This window comes from Gobius niger (assembly GCF_951799975.1).
Source record: "Gobius niger genome assembly, chromosome: 13".
Classification (NCBI taxonomy): Eukaryota; Metazoa; Chordata; class Actinopteri; order Gobiiformes; family Gobiidae; genus Gobius; species Gobius niger.
In genome coordinates this window covers 10,355,495-10,380,457 of record NC_136864.1, presented here as the reverse complement: position 1 = coordinate 10,380,457, position 24,963 = coordinate 10,355,495, and the positions used below count along the sequence as shown (strand labels likewise).

At 40.5% G+C, this 24,963-nt stretch overlaps 1 protein-coding gene across 12 annotated transcripts in view; it reads right to left on the bottom strand.

Moving 5' to 3' along the window:
- LOC306972931 (receptor-type tyrosine-protein phosphatase F) overlaps positions 1 to 24,963 on the bottom strand; it is a 312,548-nt gene that overhangs the window by 161,765 nt on the left and 125,820 nt on the right. For all 12 annotated transcript variants that reach the window (XM_079569644.1, XM_079569640.1, XM_079569648.1 and 9 more), the window contains one exon: positions 4,135 to 4,280. In XM_079569644.1, the coding sequence (XP_079425770.1) occupies positions 4,135 to 4,280 (146 nt within the window). The remainder of the gene's footprint in view (positions 1 to 4,134; positions 4,281 to 24,963) is intronic.

Sequence of the window (24,963 nt, the reverse complement as noted above, 5' to 3'; positions counted from 1 at the left end):
TTAGGAGCACTCCGACATCTGTGCAGTAATCACTTCACTGCGTGGACGTCAGCGTGCTCTTAAGGTACAATATAGGAACCCTTTTTATCCACTTAGAAAATCGACATGTTTAACGTAGAATGTGGAAGAGCTTGGGTGCTTCTAACTTATATTTAGAATACTCATTTTGAGTAACTGTATTCTGGTAAAGTTACATTTTCATTTCAGAGTATTTAGAATACACTTTCCATTTATGAAGGGAATGCGTCCCAGTACTGCTGGTCCATCTGCCAAGAGTTAAAGGCTTCATCATTAAAGGGACTATACAGAGTTTAAAAATGTTAAAATAATGTATTTTCCTCCCCCCACATGTTCCAGCCATGTCCTAATGTGTAGAATGAGCTCAGACCTGTTCACCACAACTGCCTCTAAAATCCTGCACTGTCACTCAAAACCTTCTTAATTCGGGTCCGAAGTGCCGTCATGCATGAGCTTAATATTGAAGGTGCAGCTACGTATAACCTGAGGTGGCAGTAGTGAGCATAAAACGGCCAACTTGCATCTAGCCTATTTAATAGTAAAGTGGGTTTATAATAGATGTTTCAACAATCGGAGTCTTCATATTTCTAATTATACGCCTTAAATATAATGACAATAAACGTGAAAATATTTTAAAAGTACTCAAAGTATTCAGAACACAGTACTCTGATTAGACAAAGTAGCGGAATACGTTACAAAATACATTTTAAAGTATTCTCCCCAACACTGCATTTGGCCCCATAGGGGAGAGGAGAGGCCAAATGCTAACAACATCTTTGGTCATTTTGCAGGTACACATCCACTCGTCTAAGGTCATATCTCAGTATGGAAAAACAGTGGCCTGCTCCTTCAAGTTCCCATTTTCAGTGGGTCTTGAGCCAAAAATGTCTATTGATAAATTGTTTTTATATCAAACTGTAAAATGTTTCATTACAGGGTTTATTCCTTTTTAGGTGCGGCTTGGTGTTATTTGGGTTCAGAAGCTGCACCGGTTAAGAACAAAACATTTTTACAGTTTCAGTATGGACTAGTCTTTGGGGCACTTCCCCTGTACTGTGAAAGTAGGAGTTGAAGTTAAAGTTTCAACATTTCCACAAACAAAACTAACACGCACTTCACACAACAACGCTTTACCTTTACCCCTAGAGCAAACCTAACCAGTTGAGCTACTGCAGGTCAAAACATGATGCAATGATGAAACAAGCCAGTCCTTCAGGCACAAACAGATTGACAATGATTTACAGATACAAGTTCATCAAACAGATTACCTGCCGTGAATGTTCTTTCGAAGATAAGTCATGGTCATTTTACACATTGCAAAACAACGATAAAAGGCCAGATTATATGCAAAGAGAAGCACTGCTGAGTCCATACGGCAGGTCTATGAGTAAAGTGGCTCCACAGGTTTGAATTGCCTTAATAACGTTTTCTTCTTTGTTTTCAATACCAATCTGTACAAGACCTAAGTGAAGGCTAAGTGCCAAGGCTTAATTCTCTCTCAATGTATAAAAGGTTTTCTGCAAGCAATCAATGAATCATCTTGTACTGTAATAACCATAGAAACAGAAGGAAAATGACCTAATAATCATCCCTTTCTTTTATTGGCGGGGGTGATTTAATACGCACAGCAGGTTAGAGAGGCTAAAGAGGATTTTATTTAGTCTTCAAATGAACTAGTTATTACTGGGGGGAAAGTGTAAACATACAAATTTTAGCTTGTTTTGGGGGGTTCAAAGATCAATAAAGATGTTCCAGAGGAGGAATCTTCAAATTTTCTGAGGAAAATTGCATTTTGAGAAGAAGAAAAATGATTCAGTGAAATAATTATACGGCTCATTATGTAGATGTATTAGTTTCCAGATGAAGTTTACATGTAAAATGACCCAAAAGTCTGACATTTTAAACAAATTTGCCAACAGTGTCTCCCCTTAACAAAAATTCAACATCTTTCCAAGCTCAAAAATGGATCCTGGATGTCGATCATTAACGCGTACAGCCTACTACAAACATCACACGGTTTGAATATCCAAACAAAAGCATCCGTGGTCGGGAACAGTGCGCGCTCCCACCGCGGGCGCTCCTCCTCCTGTTACTCCAGAGTTCAAAAGGCGGAGGAGACATACATCAAGAGAATGTATGGCCAAAGATGGTGGGAGTGAGGAGCAAAAGATGAGGCTGTGAAGAGTGTGAAGGAGATGAAGCGGACTGTATAAATCAAGATGGAGGCTGCAGATTAAAGGGATGGCAGTCTGTCTGGTCTGGCACGGGAGAAGAGAGTGAGACAGAGGAGAGGTGCGTGGAGCTCTGTAATGGCCAAATGACTGAACTGGTGAAGGGAAAGACGCTTTATATGTTAACTGATCATCACGCAGCGGGTGATTAAAGCTTGCATGGGGGATATCTGTGGCTAAAAGGCAGCAATAATCGAGTCCGTGTACGGTAATGTAGAAGTAAGAGGGGTTCTACGGTTCCCTTACCACAGGGTTATTGAATGTTTATGCATATTAGTCTGATGATTATCAACAGGCCGCAAGACAGGCGGTCGAAATGTCAATATCGTTTTGGGATTTGGAGAGCGGGAAAACTGTACAACAGGGGTCTTCAAACTTTTTTCTCTGGGGGCCACATTATCGTTCCTGACTGTGATGAGGGGCCGGGCCAGGTTGGCTATAACATGCAGCAGGCCTCATTGTGGAGTAGAGATTACTAGCCTGGCACAGTCGTCCCCATTACTATATCCACAAGATCAACACTTGATTCCAGGCATATATTTATTTAGCTGTAGTGGTTTGCAAAGTAATAAATGCTTACACTTGTATTGTGCTTTACAAGCCTGTGTCACAAGTTTCTCAAAGTACACTGTAGTCATTATTCATTCACAACACACTCTGTGATGGTCAGCTTCATTTACCACGTGGCTATAATGTGTTGTTTATATCCTGATGGACACATGTGGAACTTTTTTATTTATTTAATTTGCCCCCCAGTGGCTGGAATGAGTATACTGGTTATTTAGTTTAAAGAAAAAATCATAACGCTGCACTGAAATGAGACTTTCCTTTTTCTTTTTTTGACAAACTCAGGAATTTGTGCTCTCCAAGTCAGGGCCGGGTTAAATCATACGGTGGGCCGGATTTGGCCCGCAGGACGTAGTTTGAGGACCCCTGCTGTACAACATTGTTTTTATGATGTTGTTTTTTTATCTGACATATTTCCCTGAAAGATTAAAACTATTAGAAAATGATGCTGCCAAATCTTCAATGTTATCAGTGGTTATTCTTCTGGGATCCATGGGGAAACTCCAGACTACTAGTGTTTCCCTACCAGGGGTCCGTGGCTTATTTCAGATAGGAAAACAAAGATCAGCATTTCAATACAATTTAAAATGATTTGCTGATTACATTTTGAAGTGTTTTAGCTTCATTTGGAACATAACTCACATTGTACCATATAGATTTTAAAATGAGCCTCGCCTTGAATCCATGTTTCACACTTCCCCATTAGTAATTACTATGTCATTTCATATGTGGGCAAATTACAGGCTGGGACAGATTCCTGTGTCAGAAATTTCATCATAGTTCGTTAGGGTTTCGAAATAGAAAGGCCTGTATGCACGCAAACCATTTCAACAAATCAGCTGAATGAGAAAGATAGGGTCTGCTTTAAATTGTAAAAGCTGGAAGGCAAAGGTACCAATGGTGGAATACTGTTCACATCCAGTGGTTGATATGACTTTCTTGCACTTCAAATCCTGATGAAATTATAGTCGATTCAAGTGATGATCTATGGCAAACTTTCACCTGGGTTAGTCATGGTTTAGGCCTGGTTAATTTCTTGTTTAGTCCTGGTATTACACTTGGTTTAGTATTGCTGTAATCTAGGCTTAGTTATGCTGTAGTTTTAAAAATGTCAACATAAAAGCAGTAACAGAAATTATGCTAGGATTGTGCTTGTTATTGTGACAGAAGAAGAATCTGTTTTGCAAATGAAAGCACTTAGTGAGTTCGTGCTAACATCTTCTCTCATGTTCTGCCCGGCTGCTTCGAGTATGTGCCTGTTTTTTGTTTTTTTTTGGTAGTGTTTTTTTCGGATGTGGCGTCACGGCTCAGTGCTCACCTCAAAGCGCTGCGAGCTGACTTTCTTGCCTTTCTTCATCCAGGTGATCCTGGGCTTGGGCTCCCCCGTGGCCTGGCACACGAATGACGCAACTCCGCCAGAGATGCCCGTCTGGTCCTCCGGGGACTTGACGAAACTTGGCAAGCCTAAAAGGAGAAGGATCAGAGGAAGATGGGAAGTGATTAGGCGAAAAGAAACAAAGTGAAAATGCAGAGGGGGTAGAGGGGGACAATACAAAGTCCACTACATCATTTCTCAGCTTATACATGGCCGAAGTAAGACAAGGCGTGACCCTATTAAATTATTTCAAGCTTTTTGCACTTTCAAGCTGTTATAATGTTAAATACTGTAGGTCTTAAGATTATTGTTGTTCTAAGAGATGGATACGTTTAATGCTGCAATCATGATAAAAAAAACTCAATTTCAACAGATTTGTTTTCATCTGTACTGTACTTTTAATGAGTTTCCTTATATAAGGTGACCTTGAGTGTTTAGAAAGACGCCAAACAAATGCAATGTATTATTATAATGGATGCGTGCCGATACTGGAAAATGCTGTATATCATTTTAAAGCTACGAAGAAGGAAAATTAACTAGTTTTAACCTCCGCAAATGTATTGATTGCTGCACAAAATGCGGTTAGCATCAGTATGTTAAAGCTAGCGGGAAACGGAAACTAATCAAGGCTGGGTCAGAAACTATGATAGAAATACCGTAATAAAATAAGTGCTGCTGAAGCCAAGTGTTTGTATTTTAGTTGAAGAAATAACTGATTTGACATATTTGTATCGATCACTTCGTGTGAGTTGTTTATATGATTGTAGCCTATAGCCTGTCATATACCCAAGGATATTTAGTGTAGAAAAGCCCAGTGATCCATGTTAAATGTTTATTCAAGAGTTGGATATATGGATATAATTGATATTTGATCTGTAACATCATAACTTATCATATGACTTTATTGATCTTAAAATGGAGAAAAGAGTCGATTAAATGTTTCACTCAAAGTAAAGAAAGTCTCTTAGTATCGGTAAATATCAGATATTGGAAGATACTCAAACCGCAGTATCGGTATCGGTGGCAAAAAAGCTGGATCGGTGCATCTCTAATTACCATTATGCTTATTTTATTGAGTAGATTAAATACTGTAATGCTTACAATCCAGTCCACTGACCCAAATTTGAGTCACGATCCATCGGTTGAGAAACAATGGTCTACAAGATCGTGTTGAACTTTTTTGCAAGGAGAATATGGAACTTTACTATATTGAGTATACAAAACAATAAATCAACAAAAATACTTGCAGAAACAAAGACATACAGTGATATTTCAGCACTTGTGTTGAATGTTGATGAAGTTAGTTAATTACATTTGTTCTAAGAAACCCTATGGGAGAGAGGGGATGTTACAGCTTTACTTCCATAAAACAAGAGACTAAAGCCAAGTTAAAAAAAATCAAACATCTATGTTAGCTCTGCGTGTCTTAGGCTCGGCCCTGTCACTCCGTCATGCCTCATCTCTCCGTTGACATTCAATATGAAACTTGATAGTTTACTTTTTATTTGACACAAGGAGAGGTTTTCAAACAGCGGTAAAAGAAGCACTGAACATTTGAAACTTTAGAAGCAATGACGATCACACAAACAAGGCAGTAGCCATATTTTGCAACCGTTTATCCAAGGTCCTTCAGGTTCAGGGGTAAATGATTCACCAAGGTAACCCTAATACATTACCATTGAGGCGCTTTTGATTGAACTTTGCAATCATCGCAAAATAGCTAGCAACTATGCTTTCTATGTAACACAATCTTGTCTCCATATTATGCAACACTACTCACTGACAACATTCGGGAGTATCTAAAGATCGGGCAAGTAAAATCTTCTCCCATTTAATTACACAGTACATACACAAAAGGTGAGAAACACATTTTATCTGACAGAAATTGCTGTTGTGTTGTTCTCCATTAATAAAAGGGATTATCTTTTTTCACTTTGTGGCATGTCCCTTTCGACCTCTTGGATAATACGCATTTACACAAACACAGAGAAGACTCGCTCGACGATCACCTGAGAGCTGCATCCCCCCCCCCCCCTGTTTGCCTTGCGGGCGGATTGGACAGGCACCACACCCTTGACTTTTGTGCGCAGAACAAATCAGCGTTTGTTTAAATGACAGGCCGTCAAAGTCTACACCGCTGCAGTGTGTACGATCCACCAGGCTTTGGTTACTGCCTTCAGAAGTACATGATACCTGTCTGCTTTTGACAACATGACACTCCCTGCCCCTTCTCTACCGGATTTGAAGCTGGGTGTTATTAGCAGAGACGTGGAGATGTCTATTACAACACGGAGGTAAACAAAAAAGCTGCCATTCCGGGCGCCCGTGGCCATAATATCGGAGTACACCGTTCACAAGAGAACATGCTTTTCTTCTTCTCTGTCTTTTTTGACATTTTCTTTCAGTGTCAACATAACAATCTGTAGAAACACATGACAAGAGTTCACAGTTGTTTCATTTCATTCTGATTTAAGCTTGAAATGCTTTTGTGAAGGTGTGCTTCTCAAGATCTATGAAAACACAATGAAAATGAAAAATAAAAATGCTGTTTCATCTTTGAAGAAAGTGCAAGGCTTCTGTAGTTGTTCAATAAAGCCAAAGTAATGAATGTGAGGGATTTTCGAATTGTTCCCAATAAATGATACGGAATGTGTTCATTTTAAAAAGCAACAATGCTATCAGTGTGTGAGAAAGCGGTAGAGTAGCTTTCATTGATAGTCCTCTGGTCCATTTCATTTTCATTGTGTAGCACCGAGTTCACTTTAAAGCTCAAGAGATGTCCTGGAACAAGGACGGCCAACACCGGTGCTTTTAAAGCCACGGCGGGCCATGGAGGTGGTGATATAACAAGCAGACAGCAGAGATTGCCCTCAGTGAAGGATTCGGCCATGTTGAAGAGGAGGACAAGGTTGTGCTAACAAGACACTGACCCTCGCCAACTCGCATTAATGTAAAAACACAAAGGAGGGGGGACAAAAAGGCAAGTGAGAGTCGGCAAAGACGGGCTTATATTGGATTACATTTAAGTGCTTTCTGTGTCTCTCTGGGGCAGGGTCATCAATCAATGCCAGTATCGGGTTTCCATATCTCACAGGCCAAAACCTTCATATATTGTAGAACATTGCTGTAAAGCAGTGGACATTAAATATACAAAAGTACATCAACACAGTTATGCCAGAGTGGGAATAGAAATGATTAAAAGACAAAAGGGGTGTTTAATGTGACTTTAAAAACAGCACCAGCCCTGTGAACTCGTGTATGGATTGCAGGGGGACCAAACTTTTTTCTGAACAAAGCAACATCAGGCTCAGTAAATGCAATTCTGCAGCCCTGGAGGTGGATGTCATTGTGCTACCTTGGTCCCTTTGGTCACACAAATAACTTAATTAATATTTCTGCAGGCCATGTCTTACTAAGACTGCTGGATTATTGAGAAAATAATAATCATGATTATTTAAGTCATAACTGAAATCACAATTATTCAAACGATTATTTGTTGCCTTTGAAAATAAACGTTATTTTTTATTTTTTTATTAACCAAAAAACTATGCTGAATATTTTCTGTTTTCTGAACAGTCATAAAAAGTACAAATGATTTCAAGTATGCCTCGATTGAAGAGAGGTCTCTGTTTCACAACTGCCCCCTGCTGGCCAGCCCTCACACCTGCACAAGTAAACAGAGCAGCACGGCCTGATGACATCATCACACAGCGCTGTTTGTTTTTATGTCAGGAAAAAGCATGAGCCATGGCACGTGAAATGCGAAGGGGAAGTTTGCTTTGCTTCGTGAGATCACTTTGGATGGACAAGTGGGAGGGCATCCTTAATAATTGTTTTTTTTGTCCTATGTTCTTTTTTTTCTTTTTTTTTTTTGGGAATGCATTGTGCTGAAATGCTATGTTGTCCGTCTAGTCGAGACTATTGTCTACTGTAATTTGTGTTGTTTTGTAACCCTGGCTTGATGCTAGTTTGTCAAATGTCTTGTTTTTTTTTCCAATTATGTCTTTGTATTCGAAATCGTAATTTAATAAATAATTCTCATACTATACTATATATACAGTATATAAGAGCCTTGTTTAAGTTTATACAAGACAAACTTCATTCTGTGATATGATATCCGTGATATATACACATCTCCATTTGTAATTTTCAATGCCATTTCGATAATACGCCACAGCTCTTGGCAGTCCCATTTCGGTGCCTTTCACTCAGAGCTGAGACAATGCCATCAGACTCAGCAGATGCGGTGCACAGGTGCGGCGGGGCCTAAGTATGTGGTTGACACCTGGAGCGAGATTTGGGTTTTTCCGCTCGTGTTTTCTCTGTAGTGTCCACTTGGGAAGAGATCTCGCCGCCTCGGTCTCCAAATGCAAATACACACGTGCTTCTGTTTGAGCACCAAATCTCAAGCAAAACAGAGAAGGGTCTATCCTCGGCGTGTTCCATGCAAATCAAATGGAAGTTTTCACTACACTTGGCCGACAGGTGCCAGCGTGTTTGAATGAGAATAGTAGCAGTTGTAAGTGGGCCAGAGATTGTGGGGGGAGGAGGAGCGTCAACTAAATATTTCCTGGCACTTGATACTTGTCAATAGGGTAAATGTTGCACTGAATGGGAGGGACTCTAGGACTACGTGTGTCCTTGTGCAAACATGTGAATGGATATGAAAGCTTGGATGTAAAAACGATAACGATAAGTGATATCATACAGATCTTATGGGAATAATTGCCAATACAAAAACAGAAATCTCACAGCCAATACAATTCTTCTGCCACTTCATTTTTCATACAGTTGCATCGTACAGGATTGTTGGTTGTAACGACCGACGCCAAGCATGTTTTCTGGTTCGCCCTAATCCGACACGCTCTCCCACCCGTGACCCTCCATACTCCCTAAATCCACCTGACATTTGAATCTCTTCCACACCCTCCTTAGATGCTATAAATCCTTCTCCGCAAAAATATTGTGATGCAAGTGTGAGTGACAGAGCGGATGAGGGGAAAAAACGTTCGATGATTTGAACCTGATAAGCTTTTAAGAGTATGTGCCGTAGCGTGCAGTGGAGCGTGCAAGAGGTGGCAGCCTGCAATGCTCGAGACCTGATTATCGCTAGTTTGCATTCAAAGGTTGGCGTCTGTCTAGGAGCGCTTCGATTTGAGTTGACGTGAGGCGTTTTCACTTTGTTTGCTAAGAGGGAGGATCAGGCAGAATTAAGCACCACTCCGGTTAGAATTAAGGAGAGCCAAGTGTCCGGGGTTTGGCTGTAAACATTTTAAAAGAGCAACAACTGGACCTCACTGCGCTTTTCCTCAGATTAATCCTCTTAAGACGAGCTTTCCTGAATTTTGAGGGCTGCCCCGTGACCTGAGGGCCAGCCAAGTCCCTGCGGTTCCACTGGTAATCCGTGCCCGGAAAGAGAATCCAATCACCAACATCTCAATAAGATCTGCACTGACCCCGATGCACAGACTCGCGGACAGGGTTAATAGCAGGGCTTGACATTCTCCAGAATGGACAAAGGAGTGTCTTTTAAGGTGGAAATTCTTTTGAGTGACCTCCATTTCTTTAATGGCACAGAACAAAAAAAACGTGTGGTGTGGTTTGGAATGACGTCAACTTCAGGTACAGTGGCATTGTCAGTCAATCTGACAATAGCAGTAATGTGAAGGGCATTGCTAATGTGTTCCACTGACAAATCCACTGTTTGTAGAGTCGATAAGAAATACTAGCTTGAAGATAGTAGGCAGTGGAAGGCTTATGTGGTTACGTGGTGGTCGTCCAAACTATACGTGGCCCAATGATTGTTTTAGTTGGTACTTAAAGGGGCTAGATGCAAGTTAGCCATTTTATACTCACTACTGCCACCTCAGGTCATACGTGTAGCTGCACCTTCTAAATTAAGCTTGTGCATGACGGCAGTTCGGACAAGAATGAACACACTTTTGAGTGACAGTGCAGGATTTTAGAAGCAGTTATGGCGAAGGTCTGGGCTCATTCTACACATTAGGACATGGCTGGAACATGTAGGGGGAGGAAAATACTTAATTTTAACATTTTTCAACTTCGTATAGTCCCTTTAGGCTTCTTGATGAGTTGGCCCAAATCAGGTCATACACCAAAACATCATAATCTTCACAGATATTTTGATCCAAGATACATTTAACCAAAATAAATGACTGCTTCTCTGCAAAAGTGACCCTGTAAACTAATTTGACTCTCTGTTCTGTGCTGAGTGTCCCTGCTCTTTACAGTATATCTTTATTAGGTCACTGCTGGCTAAGCTCAAATCCAGTTGTAGTAAGTTTGAGGGCACATCCTACAGTAGCATCCTGCCTTTAAATAATATTGTGAACTGAATCTGAGTGGTTGGTTTGGGCAGGTTTGGGCATGTAAAGTTTGATTTTTTTCCTTTTCAGTCTAGCCGTGTTCCATTGTGCCCGCTCCACATGCACATGCACAAAAACAAAATCCCTTGAACATTTTGTGCCGTTTTGTGTTTTTCTCTTTCATCCCAGTTTCCACCTGACTGCAGCTCCTTTGGCCTCCGGTCCACGCACTGCAATGTGTTTGGCTGCACCTTTTAGCGGCCATTTCCACATCAACAGAGGGGGGAACATTTTGGAAACCTTCGCAGACCCTTTATTTATTTTTTATTTTTTTTACAACAGAAATGTACCCGACCCGCACCTCTTTGGTGGGAGACAGGCTTTTGTGCTCCTCCATCACTGCTGTAGCACAACTCCTGGGTAAGACTATCAAACTGTTTGGCTTCTTTTCTTAGACAGACAAAATCCAAGCGCGACCCTCTTTTCTGCGCCGGTGTCCCATTTCCTTGCCTGTCAGGCACTTGTCACTTGAAAACAAAGGTGGAAAACACATAAGCCTACCTATGCAAATCCGCCTTCCTGCCAATGGCTGTGAGCTCTGAGCTTGTGACTTCCCCAACGCTTTGAGACATCACATTGGAGAAGAAAAAAGTCCTATCTGACACACTGGGGCTTAACTTGGACACTCTTATTTTCTAAAAATGCTATACCAAAATTGTAATTTGCATCAGTATTGGAGAAAAGGGGGCATAGTCTAGTATTGTGAGATTTACCACACAATGTTTGCAAATTCTCTATAGATACAGATGGCATCTCTGGAATCGCCCATATATGGTCATGTTTGAAAACAGTTAACTTTCTCCAATTATTCAAAAACTACTTTAATAAAATGGTAAATTATGAATAAAGTTTTCTACTAAATAAAGATGCAAAGACATTGGAAGGAGCAAAGTGGTTCAACAGCCCATAAATACATAAATAACAGAGAATGCTAACATGATGCTTCATGCTAGCATTGACTTGACTTTATTTGTATGAGACAAATAAGTCTATATTTAGCCTGAAAATTGCTAAAAAAGACTTAAAAATTGTGCTTCCCATAAGATTCTGTTTTCCCCCTTGGCGAGGCCATGCCCCCTTCTATGAAGCGATGCCGTCTGTATCTATACCTCACGACACACACTACTAACAACTAGCCCCACTACCACTTTAATATTAGTTAACAACTTCTTCACTCAAACTTGGCTGGAAATACTGTTTAAGTAGTGCTAGCCTGCAGTTAGTTTTGCCCTTTAGCCTGTTAGCTTCTTCTTCGTGATTCCGTTATTGGGCGTTGGTGACACCTACCCGGTGGCAGCGAAGTTGCAATTGTGGTTTTCTGGCCTGAGTCATGTATTACCCCCAGAGGGACTACGAAAAGGATTTATAAGCTAAACAAGTTACTTCTGTCAACACATTTTTGGAGCCAGGTGTCATGAAAGGACAATGTCGTATTTTCTGAACAAAGTGTTTGAAATCTGTCAGATTATGGACTGGCTACTGTAACTGCTCGATTAAAACATCACAGAAGGTCTAAATTAGCGCATTACTGTGGACACAAAGACAAGTGAAAAACACCAGCATTTTGTGAGACTTTTATGTGCCAACTAATGAAGAGAATAAAGGAACTAATCAAAGCAAAACGCTATGAAAACCTTCCAATTCATTCGCTTTGTTCTCATTACACTTTGATTGTGGGCCAGATTTCAGGTATGCTAACTGGCACTTAGCAAAAAGAGAAAGACAAAAAAAAGAAAAAGATAAACAATTTAAAGTCAGCTTCATAAAGTACTGTGCCACAAATGCTGCTTTAGCTGCACATCATTTTGTAATTATTTGTGCTGTTAACTAAGCATCATTTTGTACCATTTTGCACTGGATTAAATACTACTAAGTTTTAGACAGGATACCATTTGCAATATGGCAACAATAAAATCAGCATTTGTAGTTCGAAAGCAGGTGACATTGTGTACTTTTTTGTACTGATGTCTTGTCACACTGATTTTTTTTTTGTCATTGATAAAATCAGACCTTAACATTTGTGCAGCCCTGAAACTCCTCTTGTTAAAGTAGGAAATATACACCCCCTAAACTTTTGGCTTTAGTGTGCATGAGGCAGACGGTATAGTGAGAAATAGGAAGAGAAGGAGCTATGGCTGCTGAAGTCAAGTTTAAATGAAGCCTCGCGGCAAGATATGGACACATACACACAGATTCCTTGTTTGAAAATCCGTGCAGGAGCCAGAGGCAGCAGGATGGAGGGGAAGGAGGCACTAACGCCTGGAGCAATGTATATGAGGGTCTGCTGCCCTAATGTTTCACACTCAACTCACCTGAGCTCCTGTCACAGAGGACCAAACTGAGTGGTCTGATGTGGGCCTTTTCAGATTATTTTGCACAGGCACTCATTCCTCCTCAGTGTGGATTTGTTATTGTTGTTATAGCTATTTTAACAGCCACAGTCTCCTCTCACTGGTGCCACAGACCGGCTGTAATAGTGCAGCAGGAGAGTGGCGTAATGGCACTTGTGCGCTTCACAATTAGTGTATTCCCAGTCTGCCAGAGAGCTCCTCCAGTGTAGAGTATCAGGAATCGATACACACCGCGCACTGAAAACCATTCATTCTTATTAATAATGGATTAGCAAGTTATCATTTTCATGAGGCGACACTTAGTGGAAATTTGTCTGACGGCATCAGCTCAGCTTTTTTTAATGGAACTCTTCCATTAGTGCCTTTTTAGACCATTACCAGCAACTTGTTTGCAATTAATTCCATATAAAGCTGAGTCCCCTGTAAGTTATTTACCCCGATAGAGTCAACTGCACTTCGGGCTGTTTGTTTAAACCCATAAACAGCATGTTTCTATGTCTTTTACCACAAAGCACCATTGTGCTTCTTTATTGTTTTCAATTTACAGAGTTGCATTCATTTAATCGGAGCCCACGCTTCAACACCATTAAGCAGAGTTTCCATTACAGTCGTATGGCTGCACATTTTCATCTGTTTAGGAGATTTACTCTGAACCTCTAATGCATCAGCAAGACCAGAGCCTTCCTAAAATGCTCTCTGGTGACTAAACTAATGTTTGGCTTAGAGTTCCTCTATTTTCTTTCGAATCCGAAGAAGATTTGCACATTTGAGACTAAAAAGGATGCAGTGAACACAACAACAACAACATCCCACACCCTACACTTCTTTGGCTAGTGACGAGGTATTTACTAAAACAGAATATTTTGAAAGTGCCTCCTACAGATACAGCTCCAGTTCATTCACATTAACTAATTATACTTGGGGGAAACTCACTCATTTCATTGTAGTAATTTCCAAACATTCATTTTGCACTTCCATCCCTTATGGCAACTCCAACGACACGCTTGAGTATAACAATGGATCCTTATAATTGTGCTTAACCTATATACAGTAACTACTCCAAGACGCATTCACTCAATCTCCTTACTCTTAATCCTTCCACTGTTTGTTTGACTGCTCCATTCTGCTGCACTTCCCACTCCCACTCATTTAAAGTCAGTCCACACACAGCATCCACTTGTGATAACGCATAAGCCGAGATTTTTTTCCTTCAAAAGCGATGGCCCAGTGGGTAGAGATTGATGGAGTTTTTTTTTAAGGCCCTATCAAATATTTCTCTGCAATCATAAGAGCAAAGCAATTCATCACTCTAGCACCCACTACGAGTGTTCAGACCTTTAGGAAACAAAACAGCAAACTTTTTGCAATTCTCTGCATGCTTCACAAACACACTTGATTTGTCTGAATACATGATTGGAGCAGTAGTACCAGTAGTAGTTGTGGTAACAGTAGCAGGAGCAGTACTGGAAGTGGACCGATTACACATAGTAATAGAGCAGTAGTAGAGCATTAGTATCATAAGTGACCACAATAAAACCTGAAATAGTGAGTAAACAAAACTCTATTTAAAAAAACAGACATGATCCCCATTGAGCTACAATATTTACAGCAAACAATATAGAAGAGAGCACATCAAACTTTTAGCAGCAACGTCATTGACCACAAAAAGAGACTTCCTACCAGTCTGTCCAGTCTTTGTGAATTATTCAAGACAAGCCAGAAGAACAAGAGCTTAAAGTGCAATTAGCCATGGCTTTTCTCCTCCCAGTGTGAGCAACATTAATGTAATAGCTTTCATCTCCTGCAACACATCGGGAAGAAAGGAAGCATCTCTACGCCTCTGTTCTCTAAGCTGTCAATGAAAGACACAGTGTATGCGCTTCCATAGTGACCGATGCACTGAGGTCACCATTGTATTGTATTGCATTTGTGTTATTTCATTTGGCCTTGGCCATACCAACTTTGCTCTGCCTGACAATAGTAGCTGACAACCAAGTACGGTGTATGAGTAATGCAATGTTAAAGGGATATTTCAGGATTTTTGACATAGGGCGTCATTTCCTAGTTATCCAGAGTATTGCTGATTTCTAGAGATTTTTTTTTTTTGTAATTCATGCAGTTCTTATATTTGAAGAGTTTCGTGGGGCTAGGCTAGTGCTAGGCTACCGCATTTCTACAGTATCAGCTAGCCTGCATTGAAAACAGTCTGACCCGCTCCACAGTGCATCTGAGACAAATCACTTATAACGCCAGACTAACCATATAAATGAATAATTTTTGGAATATAACTGACCTTGCATCACATGAATGATCGCATTTTTCGGGACTATTTTCTAGCAGATCACTCCGCCAAAAAGCTGATGCTGCTCAAATATAAGTTCTTTTATATGCAAAATGGTTAAAATTATTCTATCGACACATTTATATCGCTAGTCTGGCGTTATAAGTGATTTGGCTCAGGTGCACTGTGGAGCGGGTCAGACTGTTTTTAATGCAGGCTAGCTGATATCGTAGAAATAGCCTTGCACTAGCCTAGCGCCAAGTAACTCTCCAAACAGAAGAACTGCATAAATTACAAAATAAATATGAGGCCCTATGTCAGAAATCCTGAAATATCCCTTTAAGAGTCATGGAGTGTCCAGAAAAACACAATATGAAATAAAAAACATTCCATTATTATTATGGATGAAATCTGATGAACCAACTATAAAGTAAGTTAATTTAAGTGTTTATCTCTGGGGGGTGGATTGTACACAAATAACATCACTAATAGTAGCAGTAGCAGAAGTAGTTGTGGTAGCAGTAGTAAGAACATTAGCGGTAGTAACATTTGTAGTACATTTGGTATGGAGTTTCAGTGAACTTAACACCCTTACTTTGACAGCGTCGACACTTATGTTATTGTTGAGTCTATTAAAACTACTTGTCTAGCCTATGTCTGTTCTTAGCCTATTGCCTAAGGTGGCCACTGACAGGAAAGCACATTAAAACATGCTTGAATAATTGCGGTATTGTGTTCGGTGTGAAGGTGAGGACGTGGGTGTTCTGATATGGCTCTAAAAGTTTTGCGTTACCTGTGGTTTTCCTCCCGGCGCCCGACCTGCATCTGGACTGGGATGACTCACATTCTGCTGTCTTCTCTCTGACCTGATTCATATCTGACATCAGGAAAACATCACTCGCTCTGCTGTCTAGGATTTCTTTGTTACTCCTGCCTGCATTAACAAGTGCCTTTATACAGACAGGTAGGTGCAGTAGCCAGAAATTGTACTCCACAGAGATCAGTGTTACTTCAAAATAATATCAAGCAGAAGCAAAGAAAAAAAACAGTCATTCGAAGTAGTCTTCCAAGCGACAAGCGGTATTTTCCTCAACGTAAAACTTTTGGTTGGTTGAGCATAAAGCAAACAACTATAGGATCTCAGGTTCAAAGCACGGTATCCTTAGGCGAGAAACTTCACACTCAGCATCCACAACAGTCAAAAATGTGTAACAAGAAAAGCTAAATGCAAGAAAACAAAACAAACACAGCAAATGAACATGGTTTGCTGTGATCATCTCAACTAAAAGATCTTACAAGGAAACACGTAATACAAAAATACACTGCAAAAAGTGACTAGATTAGTTTAAATGTCTCAATTTGAGCATAATAATCCAAATTTGAGTTGTTTTGACTAGTTAAGGTGTAGTTGGGCATTTTCACTAGATCTCTGAGATGTTTCTGACTCTTTTCTCAATACCATTTGTCTTTATTTCAGGTGAATTTTCTCTGCCAATGGGGTAAGAAAATTGGTCTTATCCCATTGGCAGTTTTACTTTATTGTTTCAAGTATGATTACCTGAGAATTGGAGTCTGAACAAGCAAAGTAAACTTGGTCAGATAAGGAAAAAAGTCTAAGTCACATGTGTCAAGGTCAATGCCCATGTGGCCCTTTGAGGAGCATGAACTCCTGAGTATCTCAAAAAAAAAAGGAAAAAAAAAATAAGTCTCTAACCCATTCCTGTGCGGAGTTATGGATTTTTGAATAAATAACCAGTTTGCTCACTCCAGCCACTAGGGGGCAGCTTAAATTTAAAAAATGAGAGAATTCCACACGTGTCCAGCAGAGGGCACTGACATAATAAGAGATCAGGATATAAACAGCATATTACAGCCACGTGGTAAATGGTCAGTCTGGCCCAGGGCGGCTGTGGCTACAATAGTAACTAACTGCCATCGAATGTGGAGTGAATGAATAATGACTTCATGCAGCACTTTGAGAAACATGTGACACAGTCTGATGAAGCACAATAAGTGTAAGCCGTTATTCACGAGGCCACAGTACTTTACAATATATGTGGCCCGTGACCTGCTGTGGGGGCTGAATTTCCGCCCACGACCCAAGCGACATCGACACCCCTGGTCTAAGTAAATGAAACAAGATATATTTCCACAATTCTGGTCATTTAAGCCAAAGCTTGTTATTTTTAGTTTTTATAGTGTAGAAATCCAGTTAATTCATAACAAAAACTCAAATTAAAGTCCCCAAAGTGATGATTCTTGCCTGCATCGACAAGTTGTGGGTGCTAATATTTCACTTCCTCCAAGTCTGAAGCGCAAAGAGTGGCACTGTTTTTTGGACGATCTTTCACAAAGCCCCCCAAAAACTCACACGGCGAGAGGCCTTGCTAATGTCTTTCACGCGCACACACCAAGCGATTAGCGCAGCCCGGCGGCAACAGCACCTCCGCTGTTCACTTCATTCTCTTGATGAAACGCTGTCATTTGTCGTGAACCGAAGCCTTTTCTCCCATTGGCGGGCTGCGAAGGACGACTGGGCTGTTCGTCTAAAGGAGAGGCGTGGGCGGGAGAAGGAGTCAAGCCGAGGACATTACAGAGAAATACAGTGGGTTGTGTGGACGCATGCTGAATATGAATTATTGTGTCTGTGATGGAAATGGGGGGTTTTTCGGCGGAGTTGCCATGAAGAACATTTGGCCGAGTTATTTCTTCATGCAAATATGGACGGCGACTTGATGAGCATTTGGTCTTGAAATATTTTAACATAATTTGGAGGGAGAATTAAGTGAATAGGAAAATTATGTGAATACATTATTTTTTGCCTTTTTTTGGAAGATTGAAGTGCGTTCTTTGATAACAATCAGGTGTTAATAGATTCTAAATCAGGGTGAAGAATGTAGTATTAGTAAGTAGAAGCCATATCTGTTGAATAAGGTGATTAAGAAATAAAACTAGCTGAAACAATAGAAGAATGAGTGGCGGTGTGAGTAAAATGACCCACTGGTTACTGGTTAATGTTTATGTCTGAGTTTGAGTGAGGCTTTGTATGCAAATGTTATGGTTTTGTTTGGTGGTAAAAGGATCAGATTTAGTCAATAAGTGTTTGTGTTGTAATGGAAAAACCCCAGTATAGACCAGTCTGACGAGGACAAGACAAGGCGACGCCATTGTGCCGCCTCATCCAATCAGAGGACACCATTCTGCGACCTTTATTCTCCTTGAGACAAGCCTATATAAAAACAGCAGAAACCATTGTGAAGATAGCACAGCGTAGGCAGAATTTTCCAGGTTATATTCGTATCAGGGCTGAACGATATTGAAGTGATATGTGAATACTGCTGGGCAATATCGCGATATTTCACTAAGCCATTTCACGATATGTTCCATTCTAATCAAACACAAAATGAAGTGACGAATTTTTCAGCAAATTGTGTCAAAACAAGGCATGAAACACTACATCAGGACCAAAACAAGATTAATGTTTTACAAAATTAGGACATGTTAAACTAAAACTTAACTTCCAGACATATCTCTCATACCTCGATATTCATGCAGGTATCTCGATATCGATACGATATAACTATGGGTTAGGTGAAAACCAAACATTTTTCAGAAAAATAAAAACATAATACAAAAAAGTGCAGTTTCATTGATGAAAATCTATATTGTTTATATCTCGCTTTTTTGATTTTAATGTTGTGAAAGTTTATATCTCGATACCAATACGATAGCGATATATTGTTGCTTTTTTATATTAATATCTTGAATGTTCATATCTTGATATCAAGTCTACTTCAAAGCATTGTTTGTTTTGGGCTGAGTTTGCAATTCGATCTCAGTCAGTGACGTTGCGATACATTGTGGCTTGTTGCGATACGGATGTTGCATCACCTAATATCGCGATATTTTTTTTTCCGATATATTGTGCAGCCCTAATCTACATTGTGTGTTCCTCAGGGTCTTTATATTAAACCCCTCAAATGGAGATCCTTTGTTGCACGGCCCTTTCCTTACGTAATTGACAACGTAAAATGTCCTTACATGTTGCCAGATGCAGGAGTCGAAGATGTTTTCACTTTCAGGGGGGCCTAAACTCTCCAGATTTCTAAAGTTCATCCTACTTAAACTCTTCTGTTGTTCTATATCACCTATTTTTAAATCATTATGAACTACTTCTTTGAGTAGAGGAGTTGCATCCCCTCGCCACCGCCGCTGTTGCGTGGCCCTCGTTAGCAGCCGCTGGTCACCTTGGCGCTCCCTGGCATCATCGGACCGCAGTGTGTGTAAAATGTTAACCGTGCTAACAGGTCCCGCGAGGGCCTTTAGTGGCCGAGATGGCTCCTAGCTTTTTACAAAGATCGCATTTTGGGGTTAGCTCATCATCCATCACTATGTGTCCCCCAGCGACCCCCCTAACCCCTCCCACTCCACTCATTAATTTGCCTCCCCCAGATTAGCCTTCCCAGTGAGACCACAAAGAGACCCGGCCATTGTTCAACTGCGCCCACATGCCCTGGAGGTTTTAAGTAATGCAGTTCTCCACTTGCTAAAAAAAAAATTGAGAGGAAATTAAATTATCTTCCAGCGGGGGGAAAGACGAGATACGCCGTTTATGGCCGCCAACAGAGTCTTTTGTTGCGGGCTGTTATTGTTTAAGGTGACCATTTAGCCATGAAACAGGTCCCAATTGAGATCAAACACTTTTACATGGCTGCTTATCCCCGGGCTCCTGGCAAGGCCTATGATTTTTAGAATGGAGTTAAGAGAGGGCCAAACAATGCAGTGTAAGTCTGGCTGTGAGGAGATTAGGATGAAATATTTCTGGAGGACACAAAACATGACCAAAAAATGCACACAAGACTGGCATTCATTCCTTTAACAAATTGTATGTTTCTTATAAAATGGCTAATGGGTAAGCTGAACATGACTTTTTTGCTTATAATACATGATCGAAAGCAATATCAAAGATAAAAGTACATTATAACTAGTAGGTATATAGGGGTAATACCAAGGACCTTCCGGTAGCAAGGCCAATGTCAAAAGAATACTGCTTATACTTAGTTTGATTGCACAAGTTAAAGCAGTACTAAGTAACTCATGCCCCTAGAGGCCATAAGCGCCACTGCAGGTGTCGTAGCATGTTACGGTCTTTTACTCATTAATTGTCCGTGAGAGTAAATAGTAAAAATTTTCACTCAAACTTGGCTATAAATACCGTTTAAGTGGTGCTAGCCCGCAGTTACAGTAGCTTTGTCCGTTAACCTGTTAGCTTCTTCGTGATTCCATTAGTGTGTATTGGTGCTTCGGGTCGGAGCAGGGAAAGCTGCAATTGTGGTTTTCTGGCCAGAGACACCGGGGGGAGATGAAAGACCCCACAATCATCCCATCAACACTTGTATTACCCACAGAGGGACTACTAAAAGGATTTATTAAGGTGAACAAGTTACTTAGTACTGTTTTAAGGCAATGGTGGGGAATAGTTAAACCTATGTAAGTTTCCTGTATAGATTACTGCCATAAATATTCAAAAATGTGCAATTTTAAGTGCAGATGATGTTGCCGCAATGAGAGAAAAGCCTATTTTTGCTTTGAAAATACAATTTCCAATGAAAATCTATGGCAAAACGGTGACTGAGTGCAGTAATTTAACAACTTATTGTGAAAATAGGCAATTGCTTGTCTCCAAGTGAAAGTTTCTATGTGAAGGGAACAAACTGGCCCAATATATGAACATTTAAAAGAAATACGTAGTGCCAGCAGTGTGTAAACTTAAACTCTATACTTAGAGGTCCTCAATTACTGTATCGATAGACTGTTTTCGATTCAACATTTTCCACATGTTGCTTTGTGGCCGCTGTCAGCGCTGGTCTGTTTAGTCTCCCGGGTTGACAGTCTGCTAATTACGATGTTCAGTGCAGTGTGTGTTTATCATCGATGTATACAATGCATGTCAGACCAGGGGACGGGTTGCTTTAAAATGACGTGCTGACTCCGATCAGAAAACTATGGTGTGCGAGATATGAGTCACTCTCTCAAATGCAGTCACCAAACAAAGAAAGAGAGAGAGAGACAGAGAGGGACCCAAGCTTGGAACGGTGTGACCACCCGCAGAGGACTACCCACATGTTCCAAAAGTTTGATCCACACAAAAAGCTAACTGTATTTTTCTTCTGTTCACTAAATGTTACCAAAAAAAATATGCAAATCTCAGTCAGAAAGGCGAACATAAAACATATTGAGCTGCAGATTCGGCTGGGATTGGCCACATTTTATTTTTCTTCTTTTTTTTATTTGCTGACAGGTTGCCCATTTTACAGTTCTTTTTTTTCTTATTTTTTTTTCATGAGGTGCTTGCAAATCTTCAGAATTTAGATGTCTGAATTTTCTTCCGCGTTTGTGACATTTGAGGTAGGGCATTAAAGCAGTACCAAGTAACTAGTTAACCTTAATAAATGCTTTTCGTAGTCCCTCTGGGGGTAATACAAGTCTTAATGGGATGACTGGGGGTCTTTCATCTCCCCCTGGTGTCTGGCCAGAAAACCACCCTTCAGTTTTCCTGCCTACGAGTTGTAGTCACCAACACACATTAATGCAATCACGAAGAAGAAGCTAACAGGCTAACGGGCAAAGCCAATTGTGGGCTAGCGCCACTTAAACAATATTTACAGTCAAGTTTGAGTGAAAAAAATGATCTCTATTGTGTAATTGGATGTACAACATCCCTCTCTCCCTTTGTCTTTTCTGTCAGCGTAGTATTTACTGTCACGGACAATTAATGAGTAAAAAAACGTAACATGCTACGACACCTGCAGTGGCGCTTATGGCCTCTAGGGGCATGAGTTACTTAGTTCTGCTTGAAAATGTCATCATAAAAATGCCACTAGTAATCATTGAATTTGATTCGAACTGACATAAAATTTCAATTTAGTGGAAAATCGTGGCATTACTTGAAAGTTTGTGCTGTACAAGTTCTGAAAATGTTGAAAATGACTACATTTTCTCTTATTTTGTCTAAAAGGTTGTCAGATTGATCGAGTTCTCTTCCCTGTGTTTGATGGGATCTTGAGAAATAAACTATGCGTTGATTTTCATTTGCTTTTTTGTGTGTGTAGCATTAAATAATAATTGTATTTGGACATTGAAGACGGCACTGAAGAGCATTATATTGGACATGCTTCTGCCTGTATAAGCCCTGCCTGTAATTATGTTGTTTTGTTTATTGTTTTGGTACTGTGGCGACGTGTGTGTGTATTTTATTATGTCTTTTTTTTTTTTTTCTGAGAAAACCGCATAAATAAATAAAAAATGTAAAAAACAAAAGAAAGAAGACCTGGATATTACATCGCCGTATATTGCAATATTTTTTTGCAGCCCAATTCTGATATTACTGAGATCTAATATCTACACTGGAAAAGCACAAAAGAAACCAAATTGTGTTGTTGTGTTGATGTAGTCGCTAAGATTAAATACACATAAAACACTCGGATTGCTTTTGATCTGATAGTGAAATGCTTTCATATAATACGCAAAATATCGCTGTTTAATGACTTCTGCTACGTTCTTAATACACCTCAGATATCTGCTTAAATAAAAGCAAAATTTAACCTTCATTTCATCCTATAACCTACTTCTGCCTTTATAAATATTGGAGGAGTCTGGACGTAAGAAGTGAGGTCTTTATACCACTGTGTTAAGAGATAAAATGTAAATGCGTTTTTCCTCCTCGCGTCCTTCTCTTGTGAAGGACACCGCTGGATGTCACCCCTGCAGCAGAATCCGGGACAGAGCGGTGGAGGAGGAGGAGGAGGTGGAGGAAGAGGAGGGGGGGGTGGGGGCAGTGGGGTTTGGGTGAGTGCCACCGGCTCTGCTATTGAGCCTGCTAATTAAACTATTAATCTCACATCATTAACCTCTGAAGACCCGCTCTCCCTCTGTCCCAACATGGCCGGCCTGACTTATAACACCACTTCTCCTCAAATCTGCGCCTCTCAGTCAAACGCTTAGCTTCCCCGCACCTTCCCAGTTTGAACTGTACTTGTTGACACGATTAAGCCTTCGAGCTGGGCCTCTTTACTTCCTCATTTCTTGCTTTCCCGATTAGATGCACGAGTGAAAATCAAACTGTGGCCAAGTTTGTATAGGGCAATAGCTCAAACTTGCAAAACCGGTAGTTCAGACATAATCCAGTGTTGTCTCACATAAAGGCGCACTCAGAATTGAATCTTGATTCTTAAGACATGAATCCCGCGTCTAATCGTAAAAACTCATTAGACAAAACCTGTCATTTTCCGAAATTGCGCATCCCTTATTATCTTCATGAATATAACAACTTTCTGAATGGGGATTGCTGCGCTAACGCTGTCAACAAATGTCTAAAAGTACATTCGCACATTCGGGAGAAGACATGCCTTTCTCTGGTTGAAAAGAATAAAACATGAAAGTCTGAAAATGCATGGAACCAACTGTTGTTTCTATCAAACGCTCCGCTATAGTAATAGCATCAGTGACAGGAAAAATGTCTGAAACTGAATCTAAAGGATGAAATAAAATGCACACGAGTCCCCCCCCCCCCCTCCCTTATTGATTTGTCTTCTGCCAGCCGTGCCATATCCAAACCACAGCTGGTGTTAACTACATTACTCTCCACAGGCTCTCCTCGGTGGATACGGTTACATTTAATTACAAAAAGAATCCATATTGGCCCCTGTCAGATATTCAGACTGGGGCTGACCATATGGGGCACTTAAAACACTATCCAATTTACAGTCACCCACCACCCCCCCATCCCCCCCCTCCCCTCTGTCTCTGTGTCTCCCCTTGTCCCAGACTGACCAGCCCACTCCAAAGCACTTTAGACCCTTCCATCAAATTGTGCTGTAGTAGGAGATTTAAAAAACTGTCATAGCTGTCTGTGTAAGGCTTATCTCTTGGTTTTTCGCAGAACGGGGCCATTTAAGTGGATTGGAAGAGGGTTTGAAACACTTAGGGTCCCCCCCCCCCCCCCCCCCCCCACCCCCCCCACACACACACACACAAATCCCACTGTATTCTATATAGAGCAATATTTGACATGCAGTAAATGGATTGTAAGAGGAGCTAAAAGTACAATAAAGGCATTTATCTTAATATTGTCCGGAATCAAAACAAAACTTCTACAATACCAGATCCGCCCAAGCAACTACAACTACGTATTATAGCTGGTTAAAAAAACGGTTCAGAATCTTTCCTCCAAAATCCATAAGGTATACAGAAATGGTCAGGTTTTGTTCAATGCTCTGTGTGTGTATGTGTAAACAGACACAATTTGTGCCCAAATAAAATTGAGCCAGGTTCATGACGTGACACGAGACATGGCTGTCAAAAAGAAAACAAGAAGTGATGCCCTCTTATTAACGAGATGGTCTATTTGTGGCGAAGCCAAGCACTGTATGGACCAGTCACTCAAATTAGACTATTTTTAGTATGTGTCCTGGGCAGGCATAAAATATTATAGCTTTCACTTCCCTACAATGAAAACTCTTTCCAATTTTAGATATAAAAATTGTGAGCCACAGCCACAATGGACCAATTCTGCAACATTTTGGCCAATTGTTGCACAAGAATAGCGCTGCCAGCCCACATGAACGTGACGCAATCTGTTCATTTTAGTTCATTGTACAGTGCATTCTTCATAACAGTGTCCTCAATGCACCCCTGAATATCATGAGCAAGATAGACAGGGGAACTATCAAGACATTTGTTTAATAAGGAAACT